At 37.5% G+C, this 26,506-nt stretch overlaps 1 protein-coding gene across 1 annotated transcript in view; it reads left to right on the top strand.

Annotated features, from left to right (window-relative positions):
- LOC123700023 (protein strawberry notch) overlaps positions 1-26,506 on the top strand; it is a 42,630-nt gene that overhangs the window by 8,542 nt on the left and 7,582 nt on the right. The window contains exons 12-22 of the mRNA XM_045647114.1: positions 164-317; positions 856-990; positions 3,098-3,243; positions 13,518-13,684; positions 14,356-14,538; positions 17,338-17,538; positions 23,763-23,923; positions 24,641-24,831; positions 25,111-25,187; positions 25,514-25,702; positions 26,294-26,466. Of these exons, the coding sequence (XP_045503070.1) occupies positions 164-317; positions 856-990; positions 3,098-3,243; positions 13,518-13,684; positions 14,356-14,538; positions 17,338-17,538; positions 23,763-23,923; positions 24,641-24,831; positions 25,111-25,187; positions 25,514-25,702; positions 26,294-26,466 (1,777 nt within the window). The remainder of the gene's footprint in view (positions 1-163; positions 318-855; positions 991-3,097; positions 3,244-13,517; positions 13,685-14,355; positions 14,539-17,337; positions 17,539-23,762; positions 23,924-24,640; positions 24,832-25,110; positions 25,188-25,513; positions 25,703-26,293; positions 26,467-26,506) is intronic.

Consider the following 26,506-nt stretch of genomic DNA (forward strand, 5'->3'; position numbering starts at 1 on the left):
CGTGTACCGTTTTTAGAGACCGAACGGTTGAACATGCTGGTAAAATGAATAATTCTCTGTATACCGTGTTTTTTTAATTTGAATTCGAATGTAGTGTTACTCAACCTATCTACATCGTTATACTTTATCATTGGTCATTGGTTAATAATATGTTCTTCTCTAGTGGTGTGGGAGCGATGGAAATAGTGGCGATGGACATGAAACTCCGCGGCATGTACATAGCGCGCCAGCTGTCGTTCCACGGCGTTAGCTTCAAGATCGAGGAGGTGCCGCTCAGCGACGCGTTCCGAGATACATACGATAAGGCTGTTGCGCTGGTGGGTATTTTTTGTTTTCTTTTTTGTTCAAGTTTATATAAAATTAAATTATTAAGCTATTGCATAGCTTCTATCGCGGGCCTTGAGCGCTGGGACTGAATCGAGAAATTCCGTAACGAAAAAACCTCACGCTCCCCACTCCGACGGGCGGAGGTGTGGCTTGAAGGCATAGCATGCAATAGCGCAACCGCGGCAGTCCCCGAGTGACACACGTCTTTTTTATGTGTCTGTGCAATAAGACGTTGCTTCGTACCAAACTCAGACGGACAACAACATGACCCTGTAATAAAAACTTTTTCTGTTGATTTTATTAAACATCCAACGGGATTTTCGTTTACCATTCATTAGTATTAGGAAATCTTTACTTAAATATTTTCAAGCTTCACCTGTATGTAATCGACTCCTTTTGACTCACTTTAAAGTTTAAAGTTTTAACGTTTAAACCGACAGATTTAATTAAAAAATTGTACATTATCATGGATTAGTGACAATACAATAATTATAATTATGTTTAATTTGGAACTTTCGTTGTTTGTAGTGGGTGGAAGCCATGCAGCGGTTCACGGAAGCTGCTGAGCTGATCGACGCTGAAGCTCGCATGCGCAAGACCATGTGGGGGCAGTTCTGGTCCGCGCACCAGAGGTTCTTCAAGTACCTGTGTATCGCTTCCAAGGTGAGGATGAATTTTGTTGGTACTTGGTGGTTGGTGACTAGCCTAGTTCTAGTCTAGTCACAATAGAAATGAATGAACTAAAAAAAAACGGTATTTTTTCTTTGAATGTTCTTGAAATGTTGTTAATTGGTAGACAAGTGTAATTATTTATGTATTCTATTAAATAGAACGTGAAGTCGTGCGCCAAGTCTAGCAAATATCTAGTTTAGCGTAGCCAAGTTGTACTTTCGTGAGTTTATTTGTTCATAGGCCAGTCAATGATGTTATAAAATTCACTATTGTCATGTCTATTTTAGTTTAGCCAAGTGGCACGTTCTTGAGTGTATTTGTTCATAGGCCAGTCAATGATGCTATAAAATTCACTATTGCCAAGTCTATTTTAGTGTAGCCAAGTGGCACGTTCGTGAGTGTATTTGTTCATAGGCCAGTCAATGATGCTATAAAATTCACTATTGCCAAGTCTATTTTAGTGTAGCCAAGTGGCACGTTCGTGAGTGTATTTGTTCATAGGCCAGTCAATGATGCTATAAAATTCACTATTGCCAAGTCTATTTTAGTGTAGCCAAGTGGCACGTTCGTGAGTGTATTTATTCATAGGCCAGTCAATGATGCTATAAAATTCATTATTGCCAAGTCTATTTTAGTGTAGCCAAGTGGCACGTTCGTGAGTGTATTTGTTCATAGGCCAGTCAATGATGCTATAAAATTCACTATTGCCAAGTCTATTTTAGTGTAGCCAAGTGGCACGTCCGTGAGTGTATTTGTTCATAGGCCAGTCAATGATGCTATAAAATTCATTATTGCCAAGTCTATTTTAGTGTAGCCAAGTGGCACGTTCGTGAGTGTATTTGTTCATAGGCCAGTCAATGATGCTATAAAATTCACTATTGCCAAGTCTATTTTAGTGTAGCCAAGTGGCACGTTCGTGAGTGTATTTGTTCATAGGCCAGTCAATGATGCTATAAAATTCACTATTGCCAAGTCTATTTTAGTGTAGCCAAGTGGCACGTTCGTGAGTGTATTTGTTCATAGGCCAGTCAATGATGCTATAAAATTCACTATTGCCAAGTCTATTTTAGTGTAGCCAAGTGGCACGTCCGTGAGTGTATTTGTTCATAGGCCAGTCAATGATGCTATAAAATTCATTATTGCCAAGTCTATTTTATTGTAGCCAAGTGGCACGTTCGTGAGTGTATTTGTTCATAGGCCAGTCAATGATGCTATAAAATTCACTATTGCCAAGTCTATTTTAGTGTAGCCAAGTGGCACGTTCGTGAGTGTATTTGTTCATAGGCCAGTCAATGATGCTATAAAATTCACTATTGCCAAGTCTATTTTAGTGTAGCCAAGTGGCACGTTCGTGAGTGTATTTGTTCATAGGCCAGTCAATGATGCTATAAAATTCACTATTGCCAAGTCTATTTTAGTGTAGCGAAGTGGCACGTTCGTGAGTGTATTTGTTCATAGGCCAGTCAATGATGCTATAAAATTCACTATTGCCAAGTCTATTTTAGTGTAGCCAAGTGGCACGTTCGTGAGTGTATTTGTTCATAGGCCAGTCAATGATGCTATAAAATTCACTATTGCCAAGTCTATTTTAGTGTAGCCAAGTGGCACGTCCGTGAGTGTATTTGTTCATAGGCCAGTCAATGATGCTATAAAATTCATTATTGCCAAGTCTATTTTAGTGTAGCCAAGTGGCACGTTCGTGAGTGTATTTGTTCATAGGCCAGTCAATGATGCTATAAAATTCACTATTGCCAAGTCTATTTTAGTGTAGCCAAGTGGCACGTTCGTGAGTGTATTTGTTCATAGGCCAGTCAATGATGCTATAAAATTCACTATTCGCATGTCTATTTACATATTATAACTTATATCATTCTTTTTTGTAATCTTGTATTTTTGTGTGCAATAAAGAATTTTTCATTTATTCATTCATTCGTCTATTTTAGTTTAGCCATGTGGCAGTTTTGTGAGTCTTTCTAGTCAATGATGCTATAAATATTCTCTATTGCCATGTCTATTTTAGTTTTTGTGAGTCTATTTGTTCATAGGCCAGTCAATGTTGCTATAAACATTATCTATTGCCATGTCTATTGTTGTTTAGGTGAACCACGCAGTGGTAACAGCCCGCGAGGCGGTGAAGTGCGGCAAGTGCGTGGTGATCGGGCTGCAGTCCACGGGCGAGGCGCGCACGCTGGAGCAGCTCGAGCGGGACGACGGCGAGCTCAGCGACTTCGTGTCCACCGCCAAGTGAGTGCTGCACCACACTACACCACACTACACCACACTACAAGTGCGTGGTGATCGGGCTGCAGTCCACGGGCGAGGCGCGCACGCTGGAGCAGCTCGAGCGGGACGACGGCGAGCTCAGCGACTTCGTGTCCACCGTCAAGTGAGTGCTGCACCACACTACACCACACTACACCACACTACACCACACTACAAGTGCGTGGTGATCGGGCTGCAGTCCACGGGCGAGGCGCGCACGCTGGAGCAGCTCGAGCGGGACGACGGCGAGCTCAGCGACTTCGTGTCCACCGCCAAGTGAGTGCTGCACCACACTACACCACACTACACCACACTACACCACACTACAAGTGCGTGGTGATCGGGCTGCAGTCCACGGGCGAGGCGCGCACGCTGGAGCAGCTCGAGCGGGACGACGGCGAGCTCAGCGACTTCGTGTCCACCGCCAAGTGAGTGCTGCACCACACTACACCACACTACACCACACTACACCACACTACACCACACTACACCACACTACAAGTGCGTGGTGATCGGGCTGCAGTCCACGGGCGAGGCGCGCACGCTGGAGCAGCTCGAGCGGGACGACGGCGAGCTCAGCGACTTCGTGTCCACCGCCAAGTGAGTGCCAAGCCGTGTGACGTCACGCTATGTGACGTCACAGACTACACCACACTACACTACACAACACTGTACCACACTACACTATACTACAGCAAACTGCAGTGTGCATTACACCATTCCACACTACACTACACTGCACTGCTCTACACTACACTACACCACATCTATATCAATATCCACAACAGATAAATATCTTACGGCCGGTTCACACATTTACACGTTATCACACGCTGCCATACGCCGCCACACGTCACCACACGCCATCACACGTCATCACACGCCATCACACGCCACGACACGCAACCACACTACACTTCAGATCCATAAACACTGCGATTCTCTGCACAACTACACCAGGCTACTTACAAATCCATCAGTCAGACACTCGCACTTCCGTATTCAGTCCAGTGCTTCATCGCACAAAAACACACATAGTGCATTTGAACCAAACATTGCATTACAACAAGCATTGGTGTTGGGTCTCCGCGATCCTCTTCACAAAAAAACAAATGTACAAACCCGTCAATATTATTATTACAGTGCCACAAACTTGACGGACCCGGTGGCAAAAACTGGAACTACGTGCCGCCATTTTGAAATGTCACATTTTCACAGACTTTTCATACGTTGTACATAAATAAAAAGAAATCGACATCAGTGACACCGTCACTGGGTCTGTTAAGTTTGTGGCAGCCATATTTTTATCATGCACACGCATACGCACAATACAGACGTACCTCATACGCATACACGCACATGAACGTCAAAGACATTATAAAACAAAATTTACGAAAACTTCAGACATATTTTTACGCCAAAATCAGTTTTGTCTTGCAGCTAGGCAGGTATGCAGGTAAGTTTGTTATGAAAAATCCTACAAAATTGTCAATGGCTTGGAGAATAAGGCATGGGTTACACGTCATACCAACAGCTATAGTATAACTGTTCTGTATAACGAAATAGCGGTGATTAAAAACGTAACAAGTCTGATTTTTTTGTAATAACATCACATGCAATTTATTTATTTATTTATTTATTTATTTAATTTATGGAACACACAACAATAAATACACATTACATTATATATAAGAAGACATTATCTAATTAATTGTATCTGATGTATTTATCAATTATAGGTGTACACAACATTCGCATTAATAACACTTATACAATTAAACATAAATGAAAGAAAAACATAATCAATATACTACATTATTTTATACGCTGCTGGAAAAACTGTGAATAATTTTATGCTTATACTGTGCGAGAGATCCAAAAAATATGTCAAGATCTGGTAAGAGCATTATTTGTTGGTTATAAGTAGCACACATTCTGGATAATGGAGCATGTTTGCCTAGGTTAGTTTTACAAGCTGGAACACAAAAAAGGTTTTTTACCGGTTTTCTGGGAAAGCCATACGGTATCTGAAAAGCGATGTTAGAAATGATGTCCTCACAGACAACAGCACCGTTTACACATTTATGGAGAAATAGTAAATCGTGTAATTTGCGGCGGTCGCGTAACGAAATCATTTTAAAAAAATCTAAGCGTTCACTATATGGGCAGCGATGTGATATACCTCGAGAGGTAAAAGCCAAGTGTCTCGTGAAGGAACGCTGAATAGATTCAATACGCTGCGAATGTACGGCATAGTAGGGATTCCATACCACACAAGCAAACTCGAGGTGACTGCGAACCAGAGAATTATAAAGAACTATTTTAGTTGATGTCTTAAAATGTGAGTCATGTCTTTTAATAAAGCCCAACATCCGTGCTGCATTTTTGATAATATTGTCTAAGTGGGATGTTAACCTAAGTCCGCTGTCTAAAGTGACGCCAAGATCTACAATTTGAGAATTTTCACTGAGTGCAACATTTTCGATATTATATTTAGAATGCAGTAGTGATTTTTTTCGCGTAAATCTTATGTAAGAACATTTTTTAGAGTTGATGACCATATAGTTAGCTTTACACCAGATTGCTATGTTGTCCAAATCATCCTGAATAGCATTTACGTCCGATAAATTTTTTATTGATTTATAGATTTTTAAGTCGTCAGCAAAAAGAGCATAGTTGCAATGTTTGATACAGTCAGAAATATCATTTATATAAGTAAGAAATAGCAGTGGACCCAAGTGGGACCCCTGTGGGACTCCAGATGTTGCAGTAAACATAGACGACCTAAAACCCTTCACAACCACTTCCTGTGATCTATTGTAAAGGTAAGATTATGATGCAATGCAATGATGCAATAAATGATGCAATGCAATGCAAATAAATGCATGCAATGATTAAACAACGCCTGATTTTCATTTTTTTGTCCTTCTAAGTAAGTACTGACGGGCCTAATACAGTAAAATTTACAACTACGAGCTAGCACATTAGATATTTTTTACCAAGTTGACGAATCGATCTGCTATTTGATTAAGAAATAGTCGAATTATGAAATGGGCATTTATGTGCGTATAAAAATAAGAATTAAAATGCCATATTTAAGATAACTTCTGTTCGTTCGTCATAGTAAAGGTAAGTAACATTTTGTGTATATTATAATCTTTTCTTGTTACATAAATTTCTCCGTAAAATGTGTCAAATTCGTAGGAAGAAAATTATACGTTACTAGCTGCGCTCCGCGGTTTCACCCGCGCGACTTCGCTTCTGTTGGCCTTAGCGTGATGATATATAGCCTATAGCCTTCCTCGATGAATGGGCTATCTAACACCGAAAGAATTTTTCAAATCGGACCAGTAGTTCCTGAGATTAGCGCGTTCAAACAAACAAACTCTTCAGCTTTATATTATTAGTGTAAATTTAATAATAAGGATTGAATTTAAGACAGGAATTGTTCAGTGGCGTGCCTAGGGTGTAAGGACTGGGCAAGCCCAAATTTTTCGAAGTGTTTGCTGGGTACCCTTTTCTTGAATTAGGTATAGGTACACTGTGTTACTAAGTAGGTACCTATGTTCGATATAAAACTTATAAAAAATGTGAACATACCGAATCAAATCTTCTAAATCTTCACGCGCGCCCGCAAACAGTTGAGTCAAACGTTTACCATTACAATCATATTTAAATCTATATCTATAAATTATATAAAACTGTATGACATTATATTATAAAATTGTACAGATCATTTAGGTATATTCTAATTCAAAACGCCGATCTTTCTGAAGGAAATATTTTATAACATAAGAATAGAAGTAGGTACCTACTTAGGTGATTGTTTTAATTCAATTAACAGCTCTTTCTCAATGACAGTCATTGTTAATTCAGAAAGGCGTTCTTGGCCTTGTGTATTTCTTAAATACGTAGGTATTATACCTACCTACCTATGAATTCGATTTAACGCTGAGAAAGCAAGCTCCGTGGAAGAACAACTAACTAGCAAGAATCGTAAATACCAAAATATGTGCAAGTTTCATCAGAAGGCTTCTTCTAACCAATTCTCATTCATGAAATCGATTAATTCGTAAACATTACAATTAAAATTTGGTTTATGTTACTTACTGCACAAATCGGGAGTTGGTTTTGATGAAGAAATTAATCGTTGTTTTACAGTAAAGTTTAATGATTTTACCTTTCCCCGCTGAGCACAAAGCAAACCATCACAATTTACAATACAATCTGTGTCGCGACACTTATTTTATCACAAAATTCGAAAAACTTAACCTAAATTACACCGGTATAATCACGCGCTAAACCATACTAACAATAATATTCACGACGTTCGTTCGCGCGACGCGCAATCGTAACTATCTTCACACTGTTAAAGCCCGGCTTTGTTGGCCATATAAATTGCTATAGAATTCTATAGATAGGTATGTAGCTACTTCAACGAAATTTCATACGTTAGAAGAGATAAGCGCAAAGCCCGGTAAAAGCCCACGAGTGCAAGCGAGAGAACTATATGTCACTCAAGAAGGACACCGCACTGTTTATACAAAGTACGACTTTATTTAGATAGCAAGAAGGATGCAATTAAAAAGTTTGACTCGAATTCGACATTGTTTGTTGGTGAGTTTTCATTGAATTTCGGAGCAAATTTTGAATTGCTCGTTGCGCGCGAATATTCAAAAGTGAATTTGGGTATTTTCCTGTCTCGTAGCGAATTCCTTAGGCAAGCCGGGCTTTTCGGCTTGTATGAACGTACCGCCACTGGAATTGTTATAATTGCATTGCGAAAGTTAAATATATTTCGTCGATTTCCCTTTGCGAATGTGTTTTATAAAATGTCTGAATGCGCCTGGCATCACTAAAATGTAGGTCAAATAATATGCTCCTTTAAAATTTTGTTCATCTAAAATTATTTCTACAATTGTCCTTGATAAGTTATTGTAGAAAAACCTTAATATTTAGTATAATATTATGTATATTCGATATAGAGAATAGATCTATTTTTATCTAATATATAAAAATCAATGCCACTTTTCGTTGTAATTCCATAACTCGAGAACGGCTGAACCGATTTCGATAATTCTTTTTTTATTATATTCCTTGAAGTACGAGGATGGTTCTTATGTAGAGAAAACGTAAACATGTACCACGGGCGAAGCCGGGGCGGACCGCTAGTACCTCTATAAAGTTTAATGCCAAACAACCTTCACTGTTTCAGTCAATTTTCTATAAAATTTTAATTACAATCCCTATACAATCAATAAGCTTATCAAAGTGAACTTTCTTTTCCGGAGAGTTACTATGACGTCTTATAGCAGTATTATTACCAGTGTGGGAATATGATGGCGCTAGGTGACCTATATAGCGCTGTCCTTTTTTCACATTGGATATAATACTGCTTTAAGACATCGTCGTACAGGGGCAGAATTAGCCTCGAGACCCCGTTTATAATTCGATTGGATGATTGAGTTACTTTCTCTGTTTAACGTCAAAGTACAACGTTTTTATAATGTCTTGAGTATTAAACAAATCCATACTAATATTATAAATGCGAAAGTAACTCTGTCTGTCTGTCTGTCTGTCTGTTACTCAATCACGCCTAAACTACTTAACTAATATTCATGAAATTTGGTATTATCCCGGGAAAATGACGCAATCCCGGAAATCCCACGGGAACGGGAACTATGCGGGTTTTTCTTTGACTGCGCGTGCGAAGCCGCGGGCGGAAACCTAGTTTAAAATAAATAAGAAGTATAAGCCTTGATAGTTGTTGGTTATTCCAACAAAGTTCACCATATATTGGAAAAGCATAATATAAATAACTCATATTATTTCTTTATTTAACCCATATTTAATTTCATTAGACCTTACCTATTATATACATACATTTATATTTCATTATCTACAGGTATCATGATATTAAAATTATTAAATAAAAAATCGCATTGCAAATTTGTTTGTTAAATTATTAAAATCAAATTGCATCAAATCGCTTTGCACGTAATATGATAAGAAATTGCATAATTTATATGCTACATGAAAGATATTTTTTTATATTTGCGTTAACCTTTATCTTTAAATTTAAATTATCCAATTCCTAAGAGCAATAGGGTTTTAATAAGAATAAAATAAGGATATAAAATAAAACACGAATGCCACATTATAATATTTATTTCCATTCAAAATTCATAATACAACATTTAACACCGATATTTTTAAGACTTACGTACTAATGTCCTTTGGAGGACGGTTCACAACACTTAGTGAGAAAAATAGTTACAAAATTTAAGAGAAGCGATCACACAAATAAGTTACAGTCACATGTATACGATAACAAGAATATACTTAGTTTTTCATTATTTTATATTATCTACGTAGTTGGAAAATACATCTGGAAAAAATACAATAAAACATCAATTATCATTATCTATCCGGTATTACCAATAGTAGCTCATTTTTTGTTCTTTTTCTTTAATTCTTCGGTTTTCTTGTGTGGGGTCATGAAGGACGAATACATTTTCTTAAAATTATTGGCCAGTTCCTTTATAAGAACCAAGTTGGTACTGTTCGGATTCATGAGGAAGCTTGTGTGCAGTTTTTGGAAGCGGGTGCTCATTGTAAGGAATTTTTTCTTCACCTCCTTGGAGAGCATGCGTTCTGCTCCAGTAGTACGCGCCGATGTGCCGCAAGTGCCCGGAGCTGTTTTGCGCAAAACGCTTATTATTATACCAGGGTTTTCGTCCTCGCCCAATAATTCACATTTATCATTATACTCCTGCATACGTCCAGATACCTTCATCAAAAGTTCTATTTCCGGCTTGTTCAACAGAGGTACGACGAGCACCTTTGTCAAGTTCTTGCTGAACATTAGGCCTAGATGGTCGCACAGTATTCCCTCTTTTCCCGAAGTACAGCCGCAGTAAACGGTGTCTGTCTGTAGGTAGTACAAATTGGGTGTATTATTGCATTGCACCACGTACGCGTTCACTTTTATTCGGAACGAGTTGTCGTCGAGGCGATTCGTGTCAGATTTGTGAAATATATTCGTATAGCTGGATATTATTGGCATTCCATCGATATATTTTGAGATCAAATTCTTCTGGTAGTCTTCCAACAATTTAGTTACGACGTCAATCATCATGGTGACATCGAAGTTCCTGCATTTACGCATAAAGAAGTCCTTGAGGAGGCAAATCCAAGGTTCGGTTAGATCGTGTATTCTGATATCCCTATTCACGTGCCACTCGTGCGATCTGCGCCACAGAACATCGAGATAGTTGCGCAATTCCGGCTTGGAGACGAACGCTTGGCTTTCACTCAATTTTTCATAGAACGCCCGCAGGTTGTCCAGACGCTTGTACACGAATGTCTTGAATACATACATGAGACGGTATCGGCGCTGGCTCTCCAGACCGAGCTCGTCACTGCAGAGCCAAGTCCATATGTCGCAGCATATGGACCAGCGGGATATATTTATCTTCGAATACGGAAAGTTTACGGATATAGCTTTCTTCTGGTTCGGTAGATCATTGATGATCAACGTTTTTGGATTGAAATTGGAGAGTACGGTTTCAATTGTGGACTTCAATTCTCGAAACACAATTTTTAAATTGGCTTTGGTGTCTTCGGTATGAACAGCGCAAGCGACTGGCAGCACTCCTATTTTGTTGGACACATACAAGTATGTTATCACCAGACCCATCCTTATTACGGTGGTGTCGACGAACACGCATTCCATGTTATTGTGAGTAATGACATTCTTCATTAGTGGAGAAATAATCACTATAATTTCGGGGCAGCTGGAATATGTCAGAACTCCTCCGCAGGTTCTTATGTAGGCTTTCTTAGCCTCCATAATATCAGTAAAACTGCGTTGGATATCCTTGCTTTGCATTTGATCCCGTAGAAATGTAATGTGTTCTATTGTCGGATTAATAGTAGGATCCTCGAGGCATTGACTCCCATATTTTCCTTGTAATGTTAGTTCGTGGAAAATCTTAGCTGTTTTTATGTCGAATCCGTTATCAAAATACTCAAAAAACAAATTGTCGACATCGGAGTAAGACATAACAGAGGACGGTGCGGGGGAAGAGACGTTGTGAGAATGTTGAGACGTTATAGCAATAAATAAATTAAGATCAGAATTGTCATTGATAAGTTTAACTTTAAATTCGATTTGGGCCTTACATTTCAACTGTCCGCGGTCCGCGACCCCTTTGCCGGCGAATTGGCAAACGAAAACTTTTTGCAGAAGCAATGTTTTGATTTTCACGCATCGACATTGCGCGATCCACGCGGTGGCGGTAAACTGGGAGAAGTTCGTGATCCAATTGTCTATATAGGTGCTGTAAAATTCCAAGGGTTTGTCTTGTTCGATGTCGCATCGTATCTGGGCGATAAAATTTTCGGCGGATGAAAATTCGAATTTGAGAAACTCGCCGTTGCCGGTGATGTTCATCAGGTAGTTTTTGATTTGCTCTTCGGTAAACATGTTGGGCGATAATAAGTTGTCTTTTTGTCAAAAAAACTGATCACTGATGCGTTGTAATACGGACGGGGTTCGCGTGCGTTTCGCGGCGCGTCTGATCACGGAGTGCAGCTGTAGTGTAACATCGATGCAAACAAAGCAACTGCAATCGATCATAACATGATGCCTTGCATAGCGCATGTCCTGTGCCTAAACACCTCAGCCCGGGAAAACGTATCTGTGAACTACATAACCTATCAGCCCCGCCTCCCAACAAGGATTTACCTACGGAAGCTACGTTCGAAAATTTTAAACTGATAAATTCTAAGATGTTGCACACAAACTTTTGTTTTTATAAGAAGGTGATTTTGTTATGTTATTATGGGAATTAAATCAATCGTTTAGAGATTAGACCAATAATTTATGAATAGAATATTATAATATACTACTTACTAAACAGTTATTTACAGCTTACCGATAATTAAAACAGTAATATTTCATTGTATTATAAGTTACAAGGATATTTTCTTTCATTAGCTAAGCATAAATATTAAAAATAATTTTGGAAAGTTAATGGAAACATTTTTTTTCGTTTCTTGCGCGATCTTAAATAAGAAAGGTTTCCACGAAGCGAATAATCTTTACGACGATATTTCACAATGAAGACCGAAGTTCGAGAAAAATTTGTTAATTAACAAAGTTGAAAATTTACTTTATGATCCAAGATTTCTTCTTTTCCTTCGATGATAAGTTTCGAAAACAAAATAATTTTTAATATTTTTCAATAAGTACTTAATATCATAAATAAAATATTGGCCGCGTTAAACTTAACTTAAATAATAAATAATAGAGATAGTACTCCGACAGGTTGTTTTGTTTTGTCCTTTTAAATAATTTTTGTAGGTATAATTCCGGACAGAATGAGCTTTCGCGAATATTTTTTTACCATTTAAACTTGTTGCATATACTATAGAATCTATGAAACATATGGTTTTATTTTTAATAAAAAATATTAAATATAGATAAGTATATAGATAAAAAATATTTTCAATGTTTTTGCCGTAAAGAAGTATACAATGAACCTACCGCGTTTAAAATATTTTATTTCTTAATGTTATAATACTCGTCTAAACAAACAGCAAAATACTTTGTATACAATATACATAATATATCACTCTCTGTGCCCCGCGACTCAACCCGCATTGTTCCACTCCTGTAATCCTCGTTTTAGTGTATAACTTATTAGACAGCGGTAGAAGTCGCGGGCGGAAAGCTGATTAAAAAAAAAATGCACTTACTACACCAGTTCCACTTATTACCATTTTTTAAATAATATGTATACTTAATGAATTCGCTTTCGGTACATCATCGTCAGGTGATGAATGATAATTAAATGTGAATGGAGTTCATTTCATTTTCCTAAGCTTGTTAGCTGATTTGTTAGATTTGACGTTTCTTCGTAGGTATAGTGTTAAAAAGCAGTTCACTTTTCTTTATTTTTCGCGCAAATTTCTTAATTATTTCCCTATTCTCTGAAAACAAACAACCATGAAAAATTTGTGAAATTAGTTCATCAGTATCACGAACAAGAGAAAAGGGAATGAATTTGTATTTTTTAGAGATATTTTTTTAATTGCAGTTCACCAAGAAAAAGTACAAAAAATTATTTTCCTTACGTCCTTTCTATTTTATAAGCGAAGGTGTTATGTGAATTTCCTTTGACACGCGAAGCTGTGTGTATCAGCTAGTTACTATTGTAGTATTACAATTATTATTTGCTATCTTCCACCAGGGGCGTGTTCCAAACGCTGGTAGAGAAGCACTTCCCAGCGCCGGACAGGGAGCGAATCAATCGGCTGCTCGGTTTGGAGCCGAAGAGCAAACCGCTGTCCATACTGCCGCCCATAGTGAACGGGAAGAACGGCACGGACGACGATGCGAACACTTCTAAGAGGAAATGTGAGTGTTTTGATGTATAATGTGTGTGTGTTGAGTATTTTTAGTAAAGTCATTTTTAATAGGCAACAGTTCAACAAAATTAAACAACGTAACCTAGTAACGACGGTATAAAATAATATGTTATTTCGTTTTGTCAAAATTGCACATTTGCTCATCTTTTTTTCATTTACGATTACATATTTATAATTATAATGACCGATACGAGTAATTTTAGGATTTGATTCAAATAATAAACCATTCTAAACATAATAAACATTTTCTGATTTAAAGAACTAACGACGTTACAATGTTGTGTCAGTTAACCTTTTTTATTTTTAAATACTAGACATGTCATTCTTAAAATTTAATTGACTATCATCCTGTTATTTGGAATAGGTTATGATATTTAGGCATGGATACCGTCCTTACATATAAAGTACTTATATTAACATTATTTCAACTACCTATAGTTTTTAAGCTATTGCATAGCTTCTATCGCAGGCCTTGAGCGCGGAGACCGAATCTAGAAATTCCGTAACGAAAAAACCTCACGCTCCCCACTCCGACGGGCGGAGGTGTGGCTTGAAGGCATAGCATGCAATAGCGCAACCGCGGCAGTCCCCGAGTGCCGCACGTTTTTTTGTATCACGCAACATATATTATATCTTTATTATTCAAAATTGTATGTGCAGTGACATCACGGCAACAAGCCAACATAGCGGCGAAGCGCTTACGCGGCGGGTCGTCCAGTGACGAGTTCGTGCGCGGCTCCGACGACGAGCTCGACGCGGAGATCGACTCGGAGGAGGAGAGAAGGAGTGACTCCGATATGAGCGACTCGAACCCCTTCCGCAGTGGCAGTGATTGTGATGATGGTGAGAATTACATGGACACTACGACACAACAGCTACATTCATGACACTAACAATACATTGACAGTAACAACACGCACTAAAAATAAAAACACTATTGATACTAACAACATTACTACTGAATATACCGACGATACTAAAACTGACATAAACTACACTAACATTGACACCAACAAACCTAGCACTGAATGTACGCAGAGCCTGACTGGAACATGAGGAGAGACGGAGTGACTCCGACTTCCGCAGTGGCAGTGATTGTGATGATGGTGAGAATTACATGGACACTACGACACAACAGCTACATTCATGACACTAACAATACATTGACAGTAACAACACGCACTAAAAATAAAAACACTATTGACACTAACAACATTACTACTGAATATACCGACGATACTAAAACTGACATAAACTACACTAACATTGACACCAACAAACCTAGCACTGAATGTACGCAGAGCCTGACTGGAACATGAGGAGAGACGGAGTGACTCCGACTTCCGCAGTGGCAGTGATTGTGATGATGGTGAGAATTACATGGACACTACGACACAACAGCTACATTCATGACACTAACAATACATTGACAGTAACAACACGCACTAAAAATAAAAACACTATTGACACTAACAACATTACTACTGAATATACCGACGATACTAAAACTGACATAAACTACACTAACATTGACACCAACAAACCTAGCACTGAATGTACGCAGAGCCTGACTGGAACATGAGGAGAGACGGAGTGACTCCGACTTCCGCAGTGGCAGTGATTGTGATGATGGTGAGAATTACATGGACACTACGACACAACAGCTACATTCATGACACTAACAATACATTGACAGTAACAACACGCACTAAAAATAACAACACTATTGACACTAACAACATTACTACTGAATATACCGACGATACTAAAACTGACATAAACTACACTAACATTGACACCAACAAACCTAGCACTGACTAATAGTTAATACGGATATGACCGACTCAAATCCGTTTCGCAGTGGCAGTGATTGTGATGATGGTGAGAATTACATGGACACTACGACACAACAGCTACATTCATGACACTAACAATACATTGACAGTAACAACACACACTAAAAATAAAAACACTATTGACACTAACAACATTACTACTGAATATACCGACGATACTAAAACTGACATAAACTACACTAACATTGACACCAACAAACCTAGCACTGAATGTACGCAGAGCCTGACTGGAACATGAGGAGAGACGGAGTGACTCCGACTTCCGCAGTGGCAGTGATTGTGATGATGGTGAGAATTACATGGACACTACGACACAACAGCTACATTCATGACACTAACAATACATTGACAGTAACAACACGCACTAAAAATAACAACACTATTGACACTAACAACATTACTACTGAATATACCGACGATACTAAAACTGACATAAACTACACTAACATTGACACCAACAAACCTAGCACTGACTAATAGTTAATACGGATATGACCGACTCAAATCCGTTTCGCAGTGGCAGTGATTGTGATGATGGTGAGAGAATCTTGACACACTAACACTAGCATTGACACTAACAACACTAACATTGACACTAACAGCTTCATTAACACTAACGACTATTCTTTACTATGAAAATTAACAAGAACAAAGCACCGACACTAACACTATCACATACCCAATACTAACATGGGCACTACCAGTTACACCATAATTAGAATGACCCAAAAAAATCAACCAATTATTACAATTTGCGTAATTTTGAAGTAATTCTTTTTTTCAGTAGTCAACCAAAATAGCTGACCATGTCAGTAATTGAATGTACCAACGAAGCATACATGAATTTCAGCCAATGCTGAAATGTAATCATGCCCGTAACATAATATCCTCTTTCAATGGAAATCTAATTTCGCATAACAAATTGAAAATATCACAGACTAGCTGTTCCCCGTGATCTTACCCCCGGATTTTCCCTATTTCAACTCTTTAGAGGTTTATTATTGAAAAAGTAAAGTAATCTATGTACTTGTCTTAGCACTATTTAGTATTTTCATTATATTTTGTATTTATCCAAATCTGTCCTGTGGTTTAACCGCGAAAGCTTTACAAACAGACATACTTGCATATATCATTAAAAGCATAACGAACAGACAAGACGGACATCAATAATATTAATATGTTGATATATTTATGAAATGCTCGCTAAATAAGCCCCGGGCCGTGGGTGGTGCGTAGGGGCCGTCCGGGGGCCGATATCAGATCGATACGGGCTGGAGCTTGTGAATTCGATGCCTGTAACTACGATATTAAATCGAGGTTTCGTTCTATGATATAATGATTTGTAGGACAAATTGATTTCTTTGGAAATGTGATAGAACATGTTGGGAATAGGCTTTCTGGGTATTTGAAATGATAATAATTGTTGAAAAGTAGTTTTTCTTTCAGTTGGGAACATAATAAATTTGAACTGTTTTTCTTTCTTAAATAGATGTACTATATCAAATCGTTTCAATTTATGTGGTGTTTCTTCTGTATGATAAATGTATGTTTATTTGTTTCTTTCAATAAATGGTTTATCCATTTCTTACATATGAATTTCATTCTGAACGTGCTATGTATAAATATCATATATCATGTCATATGCTTATGTATTAATATAACTATTGTTTTATTGAATTCCGAATCTTGTTCTTGTTCTCTCTAATTCTACCGCTAAATTATCCTAATCTTGTCTTTCATTTTACCACTTAACTACCGTTATATTAATCTTCCCTCCTATCCACAGAACCATGGGTTAACCGCAAGAAGAAGCAGGCGAAAAAGAAGAAGGTGGCCAAGAAGAAAGCCGCAACCACACAGGACAAGATCGAGACGATGTTCGAGAAGAAGAACAGCAGTGTGCCGGCCACGCCCACCGTCACAGTGACCACGCCCACGGGCCGAGCGCTCACGGGCACACCCGTGGGCACTAATGGACTGTATCTAGGTAAGAAACACTAACAAACATTAAATCTCAATATGTCACATTATCACACGCTTACGCACAACATCACATACCGCCACACGCCGATACTTTCTGTCCTAGGCATCATACGCTAGCATACAGTATCACACGCCATCACATGCGGCCTCACACACCTTGACACGTGACCACACGCTTCCACACGCAATCACACGCCTTCACACACCATCACACGTCATCACACGTCATAACACGCGATCACACGCTACCGCACGCCACCACATACCACTACATACACTACACGGCGCTTCATGCTCTTACACATTCATTCAACACGACATTCATTCAAATAATTATAATTGTTTGAATCTATGCTGACACTAATAGTCAATTGAATAAAAAGTTCTAGAGTGCGTGAGTTAGTAACGTAAGATGTTTCTTCGGAAACATGTCAAGAGTCCCTAGCTAATAAACATACTAAAACCCCGGGACACTCGGAGTAGCGGGAGTGGGGGGAGGGGGGAAAAGGTCCATTTTTTTCATTTTTCGCTTAAATCTCAAAAACGGTACATGTTAGAGAAAAACTTTCAAGGAAAAGTTGAAAGGCCATAAAATTATCTACAAGTTGTACTCAAATTATTTTTTCCTATATCCTACCGTTTCTGAGTTACACGCAGTAAAACGATCAAAAAATATTTCTTTCTTCCAAAAAAACTCAAATGTGCAACTTGTGACCGGTACTGATAGATTGCTCTTAATTAGGTCTATAATTGGGAAAATAAACACATTCCTCCATAGAAGCCTTTAGGAGGAATCGATTGTCAAAATATTATATTAGGGTAGTTTGAGTTACTGAACTTGATATTTTTATTTTTTTCTTCCAAAAAACTCAAAAGTGCAACTTGTGACCGGTACAGATAGATTGCTCATAATTAGGTCTATCATTGATAAAAATACCAGAATCCACGACGGAGGCCTTTACGGGGAATTAAATTTTATTAGGGTAGTTACGATACTTGAACTTTTTATTTTTTTTCTTCCAAAAAACTCAAATGTGCAACTTGTGACCGGTACTGATAGATTGCTCTTAATTAGGTCTATGATTGGTAAAATAAACACATTCCTCCATGGAAGCCTTTAGGAGGAATCGATTGTCAAAATATTATATTAGGGTAGTTTGAGTTACTGAACTTGACCTTTTTTTTTCTTCCAAAAAATTCAAAAGTGCAACTTGTAACCAGTACAGATAGATTGCTCATAATTAGGTCTATCATTGAAAAAAAAAAACAGATTCCACCATGGAGGCGTTTAGGAGGTATTGAATTTATTAGAGTAGTTAGGTAAAATAAAAAGCTTTCGAATTTTTCACATTTCATGGGATGTAGCTCGAAAACGGCTGCGAATAGAAAAAAATGATGTAGGTACAACTTGTAGATAATTTTATGGCCTTTCAACTTTTCCTTGAAAGTTTTTCTCTAACATGTACCGTTTTTGAGATTTAAGCGAAAAATGAAAAAAAATGGACCTTTTTCCCCCTCCCCCCACTCCGGGGCTCCTCCTAGTGTCCCGGGGTTTTAGTATGTTTAATACCTAGGGACACTTGACATGTTTCCGAAGAAACATCTTACGTTACTAACCCACGCACTCTAGACCCCCCTTGGAGGGACTCATTCAATGGACTATAAAGTCTTACAATATAATAACAACAGATATTTTCTATATAAATAATAAAACGATTACCCCACTTTATCTACACGCTCTTCAATATAATCTCGTATTATACAACAAAGTGGCGAGACGAATAATAATGATCTCCCGCCCCTCGTTCGCTACTTATGCAGTAGCTAGCAACAGGTGCCTCGGTTGTGTTGACAAAACAACCGCTTTAAGCGCTTAAAATTTTCTATTCAGCTTAAATGCGAAATATCAAATAATATACAACTTATTTCAAGTGTATAAGCTACTTTTTTATTTTTTCAATCTAAGTAATTATTATTGTATTATTAACCGACTTCAAAAAAAAGGAGGAGGTTATCAATTCGGCCGGTATTTTTTTTTTTTTTTATGTATGTACACCGATTACTCCGAGGTTTCTGAACCGATTTACGTGATTCTACCTTCTTTCTTCGAACTTTTTTGTTCGATGCGGGATGGTGTCGAATTGGTCCCATAAAAATTTTATTCGGATAGGCCCAGTAGTTTTTATTTTATGAGCATTTTTGTCTGTAGGTATTTGTAAATTTTGCAAGTGCAAGTTTGAAGTCGGTTGTTTTTAACGCAGTTATCACTTGTTTTTCATTAATTGTATCTTTTACTGTCCAAATCCCTATGTCCCTTTGTATGCTTAAATCTTTAAAACTACGCAACGGATTTTGATCCGGTTTTTTTTTTAAATAGATGGAGTGATTAAAGAGGAAGATTTTAGTATATAATTTATTACGTTTTAGACAAAGCGGGCGAAACCGCGGGCGGTAAGCTAGTATATAAGACTAACAAGTCAAATTAAGAAGCGCATCTCGAATTTCTTAGATACAAGTTATCGCTTAGTTTGGAATTCACAGTTGTACTTTAATTGTAAATCATGTTTCTGGGCAAATAAATTTTTATTACATTTCATTTCTACTACCTGTATATTGTATAAGCTAATAAAGTACATGCAAATATAGAATGGTTCAGTGAAATACGATATTCGCTGAAATCCTTTGTGAACGCTTCAAAGGGAAATTCAATTTTCCCTCTATATTAACAAGTATTTCGAGCTCTGGCGAATACCTAGAATCTGTATAGCGGCTGCACGAATCAATAGGGATGTACCGGGAGGCAAATTGTGCCACGTGCAGGGTCGCTAGGGCTGCCACCGTGTTGCTATGGGGATGCTGCGTCGCTTTGATTTGTGTCTTTTGTCTGGTTCTGTATTGTGTTGCGAATTGAGGATTACTAGCGGTAATATGAAATGTTAATGATGTGTTTGTACATAATATAATATGAGTGAATGAAATAAAAATGTTATATACAAACGACGATGTTATAAAACTGTGAAAATTACTATAGAACTAGAATAAAATGTGAAATCGTCCAAAATATCACTTGGTTACTTTAATTTACAATGAAATTACTCTATTAAGATTGAAATAAAATCATGTGCGCCGAGCACACGTGTCCGAAGTGAAACTTCTTTGGCAAGACCAAAATCGTATCCTTACTCCATAACGTGACGATATTGCCATGTAGGATGGTTGAAAGTTCCTAACGCACCTAAAGAAGTTTCACTTCAAAAAATATCGGTTAACAGTTTATTCATTTTGTCAACACAAACGACAAAAAAGACATTACAAAATACGCCGTATAGTGACCCTAAAGTGGTGGTTATAATATTAAACAAGCGGGTGGCAACCCTACCGCTGGATCGATGCAGCTCGCCCGGGATCTCACCTGTCTGCTCTGATAGCGGACAGTACATTAATTAGTTTTCACTGGACGCCGAATTGATGCGAATTCAATATATATTTCACTAGCTTCCGCCCACAACTTTGTTCGTGCATCCCCGTTTTTCCCCGTTCCCGCAAGAATTTCGGGAAATCCTTTCTTAGGGGAGGCCTACGTTATGACATCTACCTGCATGCCAAATTTCAGCCCGATACGTCCAGTGGTTTGTGCTGTGCGTTGATAGATTACTATATCAGTCACCTTTGAGTTTTATATATATATATAGATTACGTGCTTTATGAGATTTTAGTTTGGTTTTGATTATGAATATCTGTTTGTATAGAGAAATGATGGTAGGGAGATTGGTAGGGATATGATTTTCAATTTAAAATTGATATAAATACTATTGTTTGATGCTTACACGTTTACATATTTTTTAATTTATACGTTTATACATTTGTTTGACCTACCCGGCCTATATTAATTACTTGGGGGGATGATTTAGCTTTTTTATGTTGAAATATTTTTTCAAATTGACCCAGTAGTTTAGGATTTAAACAATGCTTTTAATCATACCTTTTTTTCTTTATAATATCGGTATTGACAAAATATACCTTCTTTTCTTTTTATGTTCGTTCAGTAAACAAGATATTTATTACGTTCTCAAATAAGTACAAATTGTTTATTTTCCCGTTGGCGTTACCTGTACAATAGGAAGGATTACGCCTCCGCTCGACCCCGGGGATGTTTACAAAACAACCTACATGCGCCCTCAATAGATTATTTTTCATTTTAATGATCAGTTCATTAGTGATATCGTTAAAAATACAAAAATAAGCTGAATAGGGAGTAATTGATTTCTCCGTAGCATCGTCGTGTTGGCGTTTTTATGGAGTTGTTTTTAACATGAAATGTTCAAACTCAATTATTTATTTGCGCAATTAGATTTTGTTAAAAGTGTTATTTCTATTTTTTTATTTCGGTTTTTTTTAGAGATGAGGCTTTGTAGTAACATAATAATCTATCGAACAAGCTCGTTTTTCTGATGATCAGATTGGCAAAATGAGTAGAATATAGGTAAACCAGATTCTGATGGCAATTAGGGAAATCAAAATTTTGAGTGTGCAACCCTAGGGAAAATGGACTGAACGATCTTGATACTGCTTATTTTTTAGTTTGTTCTCAATATCATTAGTCACATTACATAAGTGGACAATACTGTACTTAATAATGAGATATCCACTTAATATTATGTAGGTACATATTTACATGTATAATATACATATTAGTTTTACACAGGTAATATATACTATATTATTATTTATACATACCTATATTTGTATGTTCATTATCATTATGCCATGTGAAAATATCGATGTTATATCGATAGAAAACTAGACTGCTTATAATTTTTTATAAAATAAAATAAAAGTAAAATAAAACTATGTTTATTTTCGTAAGTATTAACAGATACACACATTATAAAATTGACTTGGACAGCTTGGACTTGACGAATAGCCGTATTGGAAACTCCTGTAATAAGTTTTCATAAATTTATATTCCAATCAACAAACAATATTATAGTTACCTACATATAATATTTTTTAATTAAAAGTATCAAAGCGGGTAAGTCCAATTTACCAATAAAATCTTCTAAATTGAAAATTGTGATGTGTTTGACCCTTCTTCATCAAATATTTTTCTATACACATTATAAACAACACCTCTTGCTTGTGATCACAGCGGCTTTTTCGACATTTTCGAAGATTTTTTAGACAAAATCCTAAAAATTATTTATCAACTGCAAAAAAGACAAATAATTTGACAACCAATTTGATAGTTGTCAAATAAGTTGCCACATGAAAATCTTTTATTTCTTAAATATAAATATGCCATCAGATTCTGGTAGACCTATAGTTACTTGGTAGATCAGTTTAATTGATTTTTGTATTGACCTTTTTTATACATTTATGCAGTACATATTTCAATAATTTTAAGGATTCAGTCTAAAGTTTTGGGTCTGGAAGAAATTGCTTCCAAGCGATTAAACTGCCAGTTAAGGAGATGTTTTTTTATGTACTTTTTTAGAATTTTTGTCTGTCTGTATATATGTCCGGGCTAATCTCAAAAAGTACTGCATGGATTTACTTCGAATTTTGAACATAGATAGCTTGATACCTGAGGAAGGATATAGGATAAGTTTTATCCTGGAAATCCCAAGGGAACGGGAACTATGTGGGTTTTTCTTTGACTGCGCGGGCGGAGAGCTGGTTATTAATAAAAAAAGAGCGTGTGTACTTATGTACACGCGTTAGAAGTTATACTTCTATACAACTTGAACATAGTTATCTATTTTCATACCACCTAGAACTAACCTCATGCTGTTAAATTTAGGTGTCGGTGTGCGCGCGCATCGTATAAATTCAGTCTCATCATTTTTTTTATTTATTAATTGCTTGAACACGTACATTAGTACGTACGTACGTACATTTTTTTCCATCGCGCCAAAAAAAGTGTAAGTACGTACATTTTTTTCCATCGCGCCAAAAAAAGTGTAAGTACGTACATTTTTTTCCATCGCGCCAAAAAAAGTGTAAGTACGTACATTTTTTTCCATCGCGCCAAAAAAAGTGTAAGTACGTACATTTTTTTCCATCGCGCCAAAAAAAGTGTAAGTACGTACATTTTTTTCCATCGTGCCAAAAAAAGTGTAAGTACGTACATTTTTTTTCATCGCGCCAAAAAAAGTGTAAGTACGTACATTTTTTTCCATCGCGCCAAAAAAAGTGTAAGTTGAATTATAATATTGGTGTGTGAACCAGGGCCGGGCCGCAAGCAGGCCCCGCCGCGGTCGGCGATAGAGCGCGCGTGCAGCATGAAGGAGCAGCTGCTGGCGAGCATCGAGCGGCTCGGCCGCCGCCTGCCGCCCAACACGCTCGACCAGCTCGTCGACGAGCTCGGCGGGACCGACAACGTCGCCGAGGTAATACATCACTTACAGTCGAGCCAATCTAATAGGCAACATTTGACGTCTATCAATTTCGTCGTCGAAGAGAGGTAACCTGCTTAAAAACATCGATTAAAGTGAATTAATCGATACGGATTTGAAACATTTGTCAGTCGAATTTATTAATTTATGATGATTTTTATTCACAAGTATTTTCGATTTTTAGAGTAACATCTCTGGTATTTAAAAAGAAAAAAGGTTTAATGACACAAAATTGTAGCGACGTCAGTTCTAGCTGCGATTCGCGGTTTCACCCGCGTGGCTCCGCTTCTGTTGGTCTTAGCGTGATGATAGCCTTCCTCGATAAATGGGCTATCTAACACCGAAAGAATTTTTCTAATCGGACCAATAGTTTCTGAGATTAGCGCTTTCAAACAAACAAACTCTTCAGCTTTATAATATTTATATAGATTAGTATAGATATCAATTTATTTAATAGTAAAAAAAAATCACAACAACATTTTCAATTTCAATCCATAACAGATAACCTATTTCAATTTCCTATTTTTAATGAACTTTTACAAAAATACACATTCAAATTGATTACTTTTCCTAAATATAAAAAATCACCAAGAGTTTAAAATGCGCCTTTTTTCGTCATTAGTTTTTCAACACAATATTTTTGAAGAGAAACTTCTTTTAGCATGTTTTTATTCAAAGCAATCGGACTCATACCATCCGCATTTCTTATAGATGACAGGCAGAAAAGGTCGCGTAGTGCAAACGGAGGACGGTCAAATTGTCTACGAGAGTCGAGCGGAAGCAGACATACCGTTGGAAACATTGAACCTAGCTGAGAAACGACGCTTTATGGACGGGGAGAAAGATGTGGCTATTATATCTGAAGCGGCTTCTAGTGGTATCTCGCTGCAGAGTGATAGAAGGTTGGTGGCTTTTTTTCAAGTCGTAATATTGTTTAGGGATCTGGGAATTTGGTTCAGGGTGTAGATTGGTCAACTAGAGTTATATATAAATATATGTATAAAGAATAGAAAATATTTCGATCAATTCGATCACGATACTGTGACAGTCACAATTTTGTTAGCTTTGAATTTTTATGTTTTTTTTTGTACAAGAAACAATTATTCTCAATTAAAATAATGAATAACAAGATTAATATTTATTAATGTAATAAAAATAGAATAATAAATGTATGTTTTCAGAGCGAGAAATCAAAGGCGAAGAGTGCACATAACGTTAGAATTACCGTGGTCAGCGGACAGGGCGATACAGCAGTTTGGTAAGTTTAAAATTTGTACGGAACAATCCTTTGCGAGTCTTTAGCAAATCCAAAACCAACTTTTGTTATTCAATTGTTTATTTTTTCTACAGGACGGCACAAAAATTGGTCCTGGAGTTATCGTTTCAATCTTCGAGTTTTTATTTGCAGAAAAATTTAATTTTGTTTTTTTTTTGTTTTTACTTACCTGATCGAGGTTGTGACCAAAAAGAATGATGTGATTCTTTAAAATGTTTTGTTTTTTGTTGTTACTTTACGAGCCGAGGTGTTCGGTGGTGGTATCTAAAAGGGATTTTTAATAAATTATATTTTTCTTTTTGCAACAGGTCGCACGCACCGCTCGAACCAGGTGAACGCGCCCGAGTACATATTCCTGATCTCGGACCTGGCGGGCGAGCGGCGCTTCGCCTCCACCGTGGCGAAGCGCCTCGAGTCGCTCGGAGCCCTGACGCACGGCGACCGGAGGGCTACGGAGACGCGCGACCTGAGCCAGTTCAATATTGACAATAAGTATGGTGAGTGCCCGCGTACACACTAATAAACACGCAAGATAAAAACCCATGGAGGGTTGTCGCGTAAAAATCACAGGACAGTTCTTTGGTATATTATGATAATATATACGTACAGTTAATTACATATTTTGTAAAATTAAATTGTAATACTGAAGTGATTTAAAAGAGCAACTATCGATTCTTTTTCATAGATACTGCTTTCCGAATCGGTGGTAAATGTTAAAAATATGTATTGACGTTTCAAAAGTGCTTCTCGAAGAAGTCTAATTGAATAAATAAATGTTTGAGCTTGTTTGAGTGAGCCCACGTACGCAAATATACACGCATAAGCACTAATGCGTACATCATAGTACAAAAACTCCAACAACAAGTTTAAGGTATACCAAAAGTCTGTCCATCGTGTTATGGTAAAAAAATTAATGCTCTAAAGGCGTCGTGGTCGTTTTCAGTAGTGCCGTAACACGAATTTCGCATTGTAATCTTTCTCTTGTGACCACAACGCGACGGGATATTTCTCTTTTTTGTGCAACGAGTGATTTAGCTCCTTGAACGTTACCTATCCAAGATTTTAAACACTATTTTCACTCGTTACAGGTCGAACAGCCCTAGAAGCGGTGATGAAAGCCATAATGAAGTACGAAACACCGCTAGTGGCGCCGCCCAGCGACTACCGCGGGGACTTCTTCCAGGATCTAGCTTCAGCGCTCGTGGGGGTGGGGCTCATTGTGAACAGCGAGCACCAGCCTGGTGTGCTGGCTTTGGATAAGGTGGGTACGGGGAAAATAGGGAAAACAGGGGTTGGGGAAG

Source organism: Colias croceus, chromosome 19 (genome assembly GCF_905220415.1).
Source record: "Colias croceus chromosome 19, ilColCroc2.1".
In the NCBI taxonomy this organism is placed as follows: Eukaryota; Metazoa; Arthropoda; class Insecta; order Lepidoptera; family Pieridae; genus Colias; species Colias croceus.